The sequence below is a fragment of the Bidens hawaiensis genome, unplaced genomic scaffold (genome assembly GCF_021521415.1).
Source record: "Bidens hawaiensis isolate Kalapana, Puna unplaced genomic scaffold, B.hawaiensis_p1.1 tig00064798_1, whole genome shotgun sequence".
NCBI lineage: Eukaryota > Viridiplantae > Streptophyta > Magnoliopsida > Asterales > Asteraceae > Bidens > Bidens hawaiensis.
Window position 1 is genome coordinate 1 of NW_027501560.1, and position 14,024 is coordinate 14,024.

The following is a 14,024-nucleotide window of genomic DNA, read 5'->3' on the forward strand; positions in this document are numbered from 1 at the left end:
GGCGGTGCGGCTATCTTGGAGAAACCTTCGATGAATCTCCTATAGTAGCCAGCTAACCCTAGGAAGCTTCGTATATCAGTCGGATTCTGCGGAGTCTTCCAATTCGTTATCGCTTCAATCTTAGCTGGGTCCACGGTAATCCCCTCCGGATTAACCACATGACCTAAAAATTGCACTTCCCTTAACCAGAACGCGCACTTCGAAAACTTGGCGTACAACCTTTCTTTCTTCAGAACTTCCAATACCTCTCTCAGATGCTCGGCATGGTCAGACTCACTCTTTGAATAAATCAATATATCATCGATGAAGACGATAACCGACTTATCCAACATCGGTCGACACACCCTATTCATCATGTCCATAAATGCTGCAGGAGCATTTGTTAGACCGAATGACATTACAAGGAACTCGTAGTGTCCATACCGCGTTCGGAACGCTGTTTTAGGGATGTCTACCTCTTTCACCTTCAGCTGATGGTAGCCTGATCTGAGATCTATTCGTGAGAACCAACTCGAACCTTGCAGTTGGTCAAACAGATCGTCAATCCTAGGCAAGGGGTATCTATTCTTTACCGTAAGCTTATTCAACTCACGATAGTCTATGCACATTCTCATACTCCCATCCTTTTTCTTCACAAACAAAACCGGTGCGCCCCACGGAGAAACACTCGGTCTGATAAAACCCTTGTCGAGGAGTTCTTGCAGTTGGGACATCAATTCCTTCATCTCGGACGGTGCTAGACGGTAAGGCGCCTTCGCGACGGGCTGGGCTCCTGGTACTAGATCTATCTGAAATTCTATCTCTCGCTCAGGTGGCAACCCCGGAAGATCCTCAGGGAATACTTCTGGGTAGTCGCGCACAATAGGAACATTCTTCATTTCTTTCGTCTCGGCCGTAGCGTTGACAACATACGCCAGGTAGGCACCGCACCCTCGCCTTAACAAACCCTCGGCTTTTATCATCGAAATGACATTAAGCCCATAACTCTCCTTATCACCATAAACCGTCACCGCACTACCATCCAATGACTTTAACCTTATCATCTTACTTTTACATACTATCTGAGCCTCAAACTCAGACAACCAATCCATACCCAAGACTACATCGAACCCTCCTAAGGCCATAACATACAAAGTAACAGGGAACTCATGTCCCTCTAACTCTATCTTACAATTCTTCACCATTTTTGTTATTTTCACCGAAGTGTCACTTGCGGTTTCTACTACAAAAGTTTCAGACACTCGGCAGCCTTTCATTTTAGCTAGTTTACTAAACGTCGTAGCTACAAAACTTCTATTCGCACCAGAATCAAATAATACAGAAGCGGAAACATCGTTCACCAGAAACGTACCTGTGACGACATCCGGAATCTGCCTGGCTTGTTCCTGGGTCAGCATGTAGGCTCTAGTTCTGGGCCTAGCTTGATCGGCATCCTTCTTTCCACTACCTCCAGCTACACCTTCAGTGCACTCTCTTGACATATGGCCTGTCTTGCCACATTTGTAACATGTTGGCTTCGCACTGCACTCATTGGCATAATGCCCTACCTTCCCGCACTTATAACAGGCATTCGACCCCATTCTGCATTCTCCACCATGAGCCTTTCCACATTTGAGACAAACATTAGAACTTTTACCCCACTTGCATTCACCACCATGCCTCTTTCCGCAGGTCTTACACGATCTCTTCTCCCACACTTTCTGTTTCTTATCCCTGGAGTTCCATAACTGAGTACCGGGTCGTTTAGCAGGAGTGACCCCTTTCTTCTCTTTCTCTTCGTCCCTTTCCACCCTATCATCCGCGGCCACGTCAGCATAGACCATTTCCGCGAGTCCAACAGCCGAATCAAAAGTAGCAGGTTGAATCGCCCTGACTAACATGCGGACCTTTTGTGGCAACCCCCTCACATAACACTTGATTCTCTTGACCTCAGTGTCAACCATGTCAGGCACCAACCTAGATAGTCGGTTGAACTCCGTGGTATACTCACGATGCGTCATCATACCGGCTTTTAAATTCTGGAACTTCATCTCCGTTCTTTCAACCTCGGCATCTGCACAGAACTTCTTCATTACCAACTCTTTCAAATCTTCCCACTTCATCTCTTTGATCTCTTCACGGGTCTTCCTCTGCTCCACACTCTCCCACCAATACATAGCCTCATCTACGAATGACTGAGTAGCATAACCCACAGCTTGGTCGGGACGGCATTCGCTAATGCGGATAACCTTGTCCATAGCGGTTATCCACTGGAGAGTAGCGATTGCGTCTCCTAAACCAGTCAGCTTAGGCGGGTCACAACCTTTGAAGGACTTATAGCTGCACCCACCTTGTCCTCCTCTCCTATCATCGACTTTCACAGACTTATCCCCACTCGAGGCCCCTCTTTCACCTTCCCCATCCCTTCTACCATCACCACCCGCCCCTTCAGCAGTTCGCTCACGGCTTCCAGCAGATCCTTCGGGATTCAGGTTCTTCACAGCAGCAACTACAGCCTGAACGATGGCTGCTTGAACTGCGGGGCTAAGTTGAACTTCTTCGTTGTTGTTCTGGTCTCCTCCAGCTGCGCTTCCCTCATCTTCGGTGTGGGAAGCTTCTTCCACCGAGGGTTGCCGGACAAGACGAGGCCTGCCACGACGTCCAGTGCGACCCCCAGCTTCAACAAATTCTCCAGCTCCAGCCATCAGTATCCTATATGAGAAAACACAAACATCATCACTCAAGGAACTATTTAGTACAAGGATAGTAAGGCTAACAGGTAATAACAGTGGCCAGTTGTGATTAGCTGATCACGTTACTTTCCGTGTCCTATACACTTCCCTTTATGAGTCTATTTGTGCTGGTTCTACTTAAGCAGTTTGTCAAATCAAACAATCAATTATTCCTATCCCTGACGTTCACATATCTTTCCTTTCTCATTAATATATATCATTTAATCATACACCTTACCTTCACTGATCTTGCTTGAGCGACACATGGCATTCTTGGACTGGCATCTTCTTTCCTTTCTTACTTAAATCCCATTCTCTGTTCGAGTCTAAGCATGTAGGATGCTTAAATCTCTCGAACTTTGCTCTGATACCAACTTGTAAGGCCCCGTTACCGGTAACCCTACTTTCGTGTTGGATTTACTCATAAACACAGTTCTAAATATCAGAGTTAATTAAAATCTTTACGCGGAATATAAAACTTTCATAAAACATTACATATCAATTCATAATCATGTCTTTAAACATTCCTCTTGTCTTTCAAAATCAAAACGTAACTTATAAAACATATCGGATCTTCAGATGCCAGGCTTTAGTCTTCTGCCATGTGTCCTCCACTCAAGCCAGCTGTCTCATCCTACTCACCTGCGTGCATACTAAAAGTCAGCTACGCTGAGTGAGTTCTAGTTAATCGTACACTACCATACAATACCTTGTTACATACATACGTACTTAACCTCATAACTTTCTTTTATACACACATAAGTACTCATACCTTCATTCTTACTTACATACTTTCTTTCTTTCATAATCATACGTTTTAAAGAGCCTTTCGCCCTATAACCTCACAGATATTATAAGGGTCTGGTCCCTAACATCACAGATATTATAAGGGTCTGGTCCCTAACATCACAGATATTGTAAGGGTCTGGTCCCTAACATCACAGATATTATAAGGGTCTGGTCCCTAACATCACAGATATTATAAGGGTCTGGTCCCTAACATCACAGATATTATAAGGGTCTGGTCCCTTGCTTTCGAATATTAGTAGGGTTCAGTTTCCTCTTCGTTACCATACAACCATGCAACATACCTCGAGTATTATTAGGGCTTGGTACCCTTTTCGTAACCATACAACCCTACAACCGTCATTTCCTTCTTTTATTAACTTTATTACGTTCATACACGTAAACATACATATCATACTTGCCATATTTATAACGTTACAACCTGACAGTACGTGCAATATCCGAAGATCGTTCACGTACCATCAAGCAATCATTCATACATATCACATATATCACATATGGCATACACTTATCACTTAGGATAAATGTATTAACAACACATCGAGTATGCACACAGCCCCGAAAACATAACAAGGAATGGGGCTAGAAACTCACCTGGATTCTGTTACGCTCGCCGTTGATTGTAATTCCTTTCTTTAACTGGGCTCGGCTAACTGTATAATATTTACACATATCAATTACTACTACTACTACTACCACTACTCATTTTTGATAACCGCCTTAACACATTTTCCATTAGGTTTTTAATTTATTTCATAAACGAACTTCACTTCAGGCGAATCTTGGAAACAACTTGGTTCTGGCTTGATTCGATCGAATAGGGACATATTCGATCGAATCTGAGACACATTCGATCGAACTAGACACACACTCGATCGAACCAGTTGGGAAAACTCGTTCGGCTTGGTTCTGGCTTGATTCGGTCGAATAGGGACATATTCGATCGAATCTGAGGCACACTCGATCGAACTAGACACACACTCGATCGAACCAGTTGGGAAAACTCGTTCGGTCGGACATGGCACTTGTTCGATCGAATAGGAACTCGTTCGGTCGGATATGAAGCTCATTCGGTCGAATAAGATGGAGACCGTTCGGTTGCTTCCCTATTCGGTCGACTGGACTTGTTCGATCTACACATTCGATCGAATGGACTGATTCGATCGACTGATTCGATCGAATGAGTCTGATTCGACTCCTTCAAGCTGGGCGACGGAGAAACCCACGGGTTTTCCAGATTTTCCAGATTTTTGACCCAAAATCGAAGTTTTTGACATGGAAATGCTCGGGATTGAAAGGGCTATCGATTCCTAGTACTTTTAAACACAAAAGCTTGCATTTTGACACCAAAACAAGGCGGTTTTTTGACCCGAAAACTCAAGTTACGTTTTTGCTCGATTTGAGGCCGAAATGGTTATGAAAACGGATGATTTTCGAGAGGGACTTACCAAAAACGATTAGGAACAAGATTGTGGACTCGGATTTGTGATTTGAGAACTTTCTCTCTCTAGCTTCTCTCTCTAGAAATGAGAGTGTTTGGGTGGGTGTAAGTGAAGGAAGATGGTGAAAATGGTGGAAGTGTCAAGAACTTTCGTTTATATACTACGGGTTTGGTTAGGCTCGGGTTGGCTTCCTACGGGTCGAGACAGGCCGAGTTCATAAAATAACTAAGCCCAAGACCCGTTCCTTACTCGACATTAAATAACTAAAACGTGAATTTACTAAACATAACTTTCTTTTATTTATCAATATAAAAATTTTAGGATGTTACAAGAGATTTGTGCTCTGGGGGAGATCTCTACCCAGTTGCTTCTCCGTTTCCGCAAAGCGTTTAGCTGCTGTCATGATGGCATCCCATGTGGATGGCATGCCATCTTTACCCGTTAAGGTGCGGATGAGCTCTGGGTCGTTCGCGCCCTGGATAAAGGCAGCGCGAACAAGATCTTCGCTGATATTACCCAGACTTAGCTTCTTTGAGTTGAAGCGAGTGATGAAGTCTGGCAAAGATTCATCTTTTTCTCGAATGCACTTGAGGATTGTCCATTGTTCCTCGGTATACTTTCTTTGTTGGCTGAAGTGTTGGCTAAACTTCTGCTGGAAGTCTTCCCAATCGTAGATGTGGTGGGCCGGTAGACGATCGAACCACGCTCTAGCTGCCCCAACAAGCGTCATTTGGAACATGTAACACCACGTAGGTTCCGTCCAACTACTGACGGTTGCCCCCGCTATGAACCTGTTCAAATGATCGTCTGGATCAGATATACCATCGTAAGTGCCGATGTTGGACATCTGTTTGGCACTTTTCGGGACGATTGCTTCCGCAATGTCCCTTGCAAATTTGGACGTTCCCGCCTTTGCAGCAGCTGGTGTAAATGTTTTGGAGAAGTCACGTGGGTTTCCACCTGCGTTTTTTGGTTTGAAGGTTTCTCCAAAACGCCTTCTCGGTTGGGAGTCCGTTTCCTTACGCTTCCCTTTTGCCCTATGGCGAGGGTTCGCGTCGGTGTCGGATTCCTCCGAGTATTCGCACTCACTACTCATGTTGAGCTGTTGAGTGCTTCCAAATTCGTCAGCCTGTTGGACGGAACGCAAGCGTTCGTCCAACTCAGCTTGGAATTCCTTTTGACGTGCTTCCGCCCATGCTTTAATTTCATCGAGTGTTTGGCGGGGGAGCCTCGTTCGTTCTCTCTCTAACCGAGTATCAGTGAATCCCAGTGAGCGATTATTTACTGCACTTGCCCCAGCTTGGGTAACTGGGGTAGTGTTCGTAAAATTTACTGCACTTGCCCCGGCTTGGGTAACCGGGGTAGTGTTCGTAAAAACTGTGTAGTCGGCGATATTCCCCCCAGTAGTTGGGGTTGTGGTTACCAGGGTTTCTTTAACCATCTTTCCAGAAGTTTGAAAAAACTGAAAAGAAATGAAGTTCTAGCTTTTATGCACGGATGGCGCCAATGAAGAAACACTAATCGACCCCGGGCAGATTACGGATAATCTAGGGGTCAAATAGATGTTTCCCACGAGGGGTTGGACCCGGCAAAGATGGTTCTTCTGATAACCTGCAAAACAGACACCGTCAGCTCGTCACTGAGAAGGGGGGGTTCCTCCTTGTGACCACCCTCCGGCGTGAGAATCAGACTAGATTGCTCTTAAATATAAATGTATATTAAGAGATTGCTAGAGCAGATATCAGGTATAATATGTAATACGAGATAGTATATGATGATAAGATGATAAGATGAGATGATCATACCATTTGGGGTATTTATAGCCGAAGGTAGGTTTCCAAGAAGGTGTAGCCGGCTGAATAGTATTCCTGTTCTACCAACTGTGGCCTACGCACGTGCCATGCTGGTAGTTGGTGGGTAGGCAGCGGCTGACAGTGACCAGGCCTGCTGTGTACTATTCCTTTTCCACCAACTGCCGGCTATGCACGTGGTATGACAGGAGTTGGTGAGTAGGTAGCGGCTAATAGTGACATACAGTACAAGAGCATGCTGCTCGCCATACTGTTGTCAATGAGCTGTCGTATCTTTGGTCAGATCTTTTGCCCATACCTCGTCAGGTACAGTACAGAAGATCATCCCGTATCGTACGGACTGGCTTATTTGGGCGGGAGTATTCCCCCTCCCGCCTTTGTGCGGGATTGTTCCCGGCTTTGCTCATTCCTTCAGGTGACAACTGAATTATTGAGAGCTAAGTGCCTTGTGCGTGTAGCCTTGCTGCGCGTGTGGCCTTCCCTGATGGCTTGTATCCGCAGCTGCGGGAACAGGCAGAGTACTTCACCATTGGGAGGCATTTCCTGCGGGAACAGCTTGCGTACTGCGCGTAAGGACGTCACGTCTCTGAGCATGGTGGGTCCTGCGGATCCAGTTGGTTTCTGCGCAGACGTCTCTCTTCAAGGTGAGTCTTGCGGGTCCAACTGGGCTCTGCTGGAACCTACCTTTTCAACACCCTTCTCCCTTTGCTTTCTTTCACTATCCCATTTTTTTATGTTCCCCATGGAAATCATGCTCCCACCCGTGAATAATAATATCATTTAACACACTAGAATAATATATACACACACTTTATATATACACACACCACGTTACCACTTCTCTTTTCATTAGTTAACACAAACATGACTGGGAACGGCGGTATCGAATCCACCCGCACGACACGCCTCACTTCCACTCCAAGGTCTCCGAACGCAAGCTTCGACGTTTTAATTACTTGATTTTCGTCCTTCGTCTAGCCGCATTTTGCTTTTCGCTCTCGGCTGTCGTTTTTATGATCGCTACCAAGTCCGATACGACTCGTTGGTACGACTTTGCGGCCTTCAGGTAAATTAAATTACTCGGCTAATTTACACACCCACTAATTATAAATTACATGAATTATTATTATATTATATAATATAAAGAACATCTTTACTGCACACCTTATTAAATATATATATTTTTTTACCGTGCACACTTTATTTAATACTTTTTTTATTTAACGACAAACTACAGTACTTCTAAACTGTACCAGTTATCTAAATTAAAACGTACATTAGTTTATTGATGCTAATTGCTAACAAATTAAAGCTCGACAGATTCGTTGTGGCGGCAAATGGGATCATCACTTTATATTCATTATTCGAAATGGTTGCGTCTGCTTGGGAGATTACTCGAGGCTCTACCATTTTCCCTGAGTTCTTACAAGTCTGGTTCAATTTTGGCCATGATCAGGTTCTCTATTTTCATCACTCACTATTCATAAAATTATTTAAGCGCGCCAAGAAATATATTTATTTAGTGTTATTTATACGTTAAAATCCCAATCATCCTATAAAAAGCATCCGGGACCACGTGTAATGTACTTTTCTCAAATCTTTAAAAACTTCGTCTTGAAATATTCAAAATTTTCACTACCACTAGTGGCGCTAATTTATTTTATAGTAATTTTAAGATGGTTGTATGCATTTAAATAATCACAATAACAATAAGTGACAGATAAACCGGTAACAAGTTGCCTTGCATATTGTTTAAGTATATTTTTAAAAGAATGTTTACATCTATAGGTTTTCGCATATTTGCTACTATCAGCAGACTCAGCTGGGACGGAGATGGCGAGGCAACTTAGACGTGTTGCCACGTGTAACGCGTTTTGTGTCCAGTCAAACATCGCGGTGGGCTTAGGATTTGCGGGATTTTTGTTTCTGATGATGTCTTCGTTACTGTCGGGGTTTAGAGTTGTTTGTTTCGTAATCAAGGGGTCTAGATATCATGTGTAGGAACATTGTTTTGGGTTTTAGAGACATCAAATTATTGAGCGTTAAATTATTATTATTATTATTATTATTATTATTGTGTCACCTCTGTGAGGACTAGGAGTGGTTTGGTTTTGTGTGTTTTTTTTCTTCGTTTGAATGACTTTATGTCTCGTGGAGGGTGTACGGTTTTTGAGTTTTCCCATGCTTTGACCAGGGATGGTTTCAGTCAATTATTGCTTGTCTATTTCTTATGTTAAAAGATAAATAAAAGTGAAAAATTAAAATAATACTTTACAAGTGTGGAAAACGCGTTACTCAAGGATAATTGTTTATTCTAACGTGGCCAAAGGTCCAAATGTGCACAAGAATATAAGATTGACTAATGAGTGATTTTGTTTTCGAAAATACTAGTGTTTACTGATGTATTTAAAAAATAAGTTTTTGAACTTTATTTGTCAAATTAGGAAAAAAAGGTTCATAATCAATATAAGTACTCGCAGTAACCATACGTACAAGAAAGGCAACTCGGTAAAAAGATATGAGAATAGTATCAAATAACGGGTAGATATGCCAACCAGATGAATAAGAGTAATCACAATTTCATAATTGATTATGAAATTGTGTCTTATACACGTCAAGTACCTGATAATATTAATATGACTTGCAGGCATTAAGTTTATACAAGAACTAAAATACGACTTCTTAAACTTGTCGAAAAAACAACTTTAAATGCCAAATTCTCAACCACACTTTTAACAATTCTATAACCTTAATAATTTAAGGCTTTCAACAAATTTAACATATGATTTGCTATATTTTAATGATTATATGATATATTAATATATTTGGATAATCACATGGATATCACCTAATCTTTACTGCCTCAAACCCACAAAAATTATAAAACTAATCTTGTACTCGTCTCAATTATTCTAGGCATCAAGTTTCTATGCCAAATTATCTTTATTTCTCCTATAATAACGAGAGATATCTTTTTAGTGGCACCACATATGCTCCTGAACCCTAGCGTGATACTGTAACATTAGTTATTAGTTTAGTTATTATTGATTCCAAAATTTGATCGTAAATCTCTTAACCATTGTTAATGAATAGGAACTCAATCAATCATGGTGTCCAAAGTTAGGTTGAGGTGATTGATTGACATAACATTGAATGCTTAAATGCGTGATTAAGACCTAGCAATGCGCATTAACACGTCCTAGTTAGTAGTTACAGCTCAACAAAATAGCATCACAGCTAGGGATATATTTAGTAACAATGTCCCTCACAACATGTAGTTAGGCCCTTGTCCCCTTAAAATTGTTTTGTACTATTATATTTCCACACTCAAATAATTAGCCTACAAGCGCGATCTCATCGTAACATATATGCATACACACATCACTCTCAATTAACCCATGTCCAAACAATGTATAATGATCATTAAGGGAAGGTTCATTTGCAATTTAGTCTTAACATGAGAACGTAGAAAATAATATCAAATTATACAAAAATGAGAACGTAAGAAACAATATCAATTACAATACCAATCTACATAAACAATTATTTGCAATAATAAAGAAAAAAACCTAAAAATTACAACAAAAAAATCAAAATCAAAAACAAAATAATAACAGCAAATACCAACAAATACTTATATCAACAAAAGAAAAAATCTAATAATAGCAACAAAATATAAATAAACAAATACTTATAACGTCTCATAATCGAAAATTAGCAAATACGAACAAATTTAATAACAGCAAACACTTATAAAAATAAACCTAATAATAACAGCAAATTGGTTTTCACTATTTTCATGTTAAGAATAAAATGTATTTGATCATGTTTCATGATCATTAACAAAAAAAAAAAAGAAGAAGAAAAATGGTATTCAATTTTTATTAGAAAATACTAGTTAAAAGAACGTAGTTGGTAATGTCTGTTAGTTTTTTTCGACACCTACTAAATATTACTGGATCACAGTTATGTTTGTTACCTTAAGGGTGTTAATACTGATCATTTGACTATTCGTCGATCTTACAATCTTGCCATTCATGTACGTTGATTGAGCTAGTTGTCTAGATTATCATCAATGTACAACTAACTGTTGCATGTTTCTTGGGTCCAACCTCGCCAAATGAAGTTCCAAGAAAAAAAAACGCATTAACGTTTGGAACCAAAGAAGAGTATTAGGATCTTGCTCATACATCAACTAAGATTTTAGATTCTCTTGATTATTCCTTTATTATCCGAGTTATACTTATCTTCTACATATCCATCCGCTCTATTACTTTGACAACAGTACAACACTGATGTTACATATTTAATTTCCAACTTGACATTACATCATGTACAAAACATCTTGAAATCGACTTACATTTCATTTTCTATACGAGACAACAAAACAAAAAATAAAAACCACGAAAAGACGATTTTACCCATCGGTAACCCAATAACCCGGAATAAAAGAGTTGCCAAAGTGGACTAAACCCGAGTCGGGACCCAAATAGTTATCTTCATCCACACGGATTCTCATAATCAAACTAGTCATAATAATAATAATAATAATATTAATAATAATCATGTCCGAATAAATCGTACACCGCCATTGACGACAAACTGCTCTCCAGGTAACACAACGCTTGTTATCAACAATTATCTAGTTTATATAATTCTTCCATTATCCGTAATTGACTATCCAAAATACGTGGAATATTAATTTAATTTGCTAGGTTTGTAAAACGGACCTTGTTAATTGAAACGAGTGGAGCAATTAGGGCTAGAAGTTATTTACCGTTAATCTTTTTGTACCTAACATACTTCAGATTGTTGTTGATGTTAGGATTAAACGCACACACGAAACCGAACACGACACGAAAGCAATAAACGAACACGAGGATTTAACGTGGTTCGGTCTAAACTGACCTACGTCCACGGGTGGCAACTAGGTATATCTTTATTGAGTGACCAATATTACAAGTACATAATGTTGTTTATATAGAGACTGAATTAGGGTTAGTAAATTATTATGCAAGAAATCTAAACCGGGCCGGGCTTGGGCCCGACCGCCCACACCCGTCTCCTCTTTTGACTTCATATAATAAACCGGGCCAACAAGGCCTACGAACCCAACAATCTCCCACTCGGAGGCCTTGAGTACTCTCGTCTGCACTCCTGATTGTACTTCTGTAATCTGAACATTAAACTTCTTCTAGTTGCCACCGCCTTCTCATCAATTAACCTGAAGGCCCGTTGAAGCTCCCCGGAGCTCCAACACGTCAGTCACGGCTGAAACTGCCCCTGACCCATTCTCTGTCCCTACCGGCTCCCACTGTAACGAACTACCGGATCCTGAGATAACCTGAGAACAAACACTCTCCATATTCAGCAAGTAATTCATTGGAGAGACTTTTATAGCTGGAATACTGGTTTTCTTAATCCACTGTCGACCTGGAACTGTAACTGAAACACGATCTGTGCTCCCACTGTCACGATGTCCCCCAACTGATTTAACCTTCCTAGCTCGTTCATCCTGAATCTTCACTTTGGCTCTGGGTTTGTTACTTGCAAAACGAACCTTCTTCTGCCCACGAGATTCTGTGAACCGGACTTTGTCTTTCACCAAAACTGGATCCACTCCTTTCGATGACATATCGACCATATACAACGAACCCATTTTCTTGCCACGAGCAACCACGAGATTCCCTTTGACTACTTTCCACTGCCCATTCCCGAACTTAACATCGTGCCCTTGGTCATCCAACTGCCCAACTGATATCAAACGTTTCTTCAAACTTGGAATAACCCTCACGTCTTTCAAAGTCCAAGAAGTACCGGCTGAAGTTATCAAATCAACGTCTCCCATACCCGTAACCTCTAAAATATCATCATTCGCTAGTCGAACCTTTCCAAAATCCCCAAATTTAAGATTCTTCATCGTTTCACTACAGTGAGTGGCATGAAACGATGCACCAGAATCCATCACCCAAGCATCAACGCTACTCTCAACACTACAAACCAAAGCCTCATCACTACTGACCCCGTCATCTGTGTCGTCTTCTGTAACGTTCACCTCTTTCTTACCATTCGGACACTGATTCCTGAAGTGTCCTTTCTCTTTACAACCCCAACATTCAATATCCTTACGAGTCTTAGACTGACTCCTCTTCCTGCTCCCACTGCCTCGCTGTTTTCCCCTACCTCTACCTTCTGTGACTAGCATATTGCCTGATGATTCACCTGAACTTCTGCGTCTTGAATCTTCTCCCAGAATCAGATCTCGAATCCCATCGAAAGTAATATTTGTAGACGAACTACAAACTGCAGTCACTGTTTGCGACCAACTGTCGGGCAAAGAGGATAATAACAAGAGGCCTTGAACTTCATCATCAAACTTAATGTCAACTGACACTAAGCGGGACAAGATCGAATTAAGATTATTGATATGAGTTGTAACTGACCCACCCTCTTTCATTCTTGTTGTCACTAGCTCTCGGATAAGATAGACTTTATTCGCTGCCGAAGGCTTCTCATACATGTTGGATAGCGCCTCCATCATACCACGTGCTGTGGTTTCTTTCATGATGTTAAACGCCACATCTTCCGACAACGACAATGTAATACAAGCCCTAGCTTTCTTGTCTAACTTCTTCCAATCTGCTTCTGACAACTTTTCTGGTTTTTCATCCTCAAACACTACATCCAAGTCTTTCTGACAAAGTAGTGCCTCAATCTGCATCTTCCACCAACCGAACTTCTGTCCGTCAAACTTCTGTATCGAAACCTTTCCGTCTTCTGCCATGACAATGACTAAAACGAAAAACTAGATAAAACACAGACAAACACGCAATGGCACGAGCCTGAACTTAACGACTGTTCTACTGAACTCTGTTAAACAATCAACCTATTTATACGCAGCGGAATATCGAACTGAAAATCAGAAACTGAAACTTTAAACTGAAACGATAAAACCTGTCAAGCGCGGTTGACACTGGTTCACTGCTTCTTTAATGCTTCTTCTGACTTGACAACTGTTCTTCAACAAAAATAAGATCTTGATTCAACTGTTCCTGGCTCGTACTTGGCAAAATAGGATATCGACCCAAATTTCTTTTCAGGTTAAACTGCCCAATCCTTTTGGTCCACACAAAATAATAATACTAGGCCTACTGCCTTGTATTATAAGATCTAAAGATAAAATAATAATAGAAGTTTGCTCCAAATAAAAAAAAACAATCCTTTCTTCCTGGTCAACAACAAACTTCAAGAAA

The 14,024-nt window shown here is 41.2% G+C and overlaps 1 protein-coding gene across 1 annotated transcript; it reads left to right on the plus strand.

The window, feature by feature from the left end:
* Window positions 1–2,005: 2,005 nt before the first annotated feature.
* On the plus strand, window positions 2,006–8,863 carry LOC143604341 (CASP-like protein 4C2; the record flags this gene model as incomplete). The annotated part of the gene is made up of 4 exons (XM_077080852.1): window positions 2,006–2,064; window positions 7,661–7,837; window positions 8,092–8,227; window positions 8,560–8,863. Coding segments are annotated over 4 exons (585 nt in total), but the record flags the coding sequence as incomplete, so codon positions are not given.
* Window positions 8,864–14,024: the final 5,161 nt, after the last annotated feature.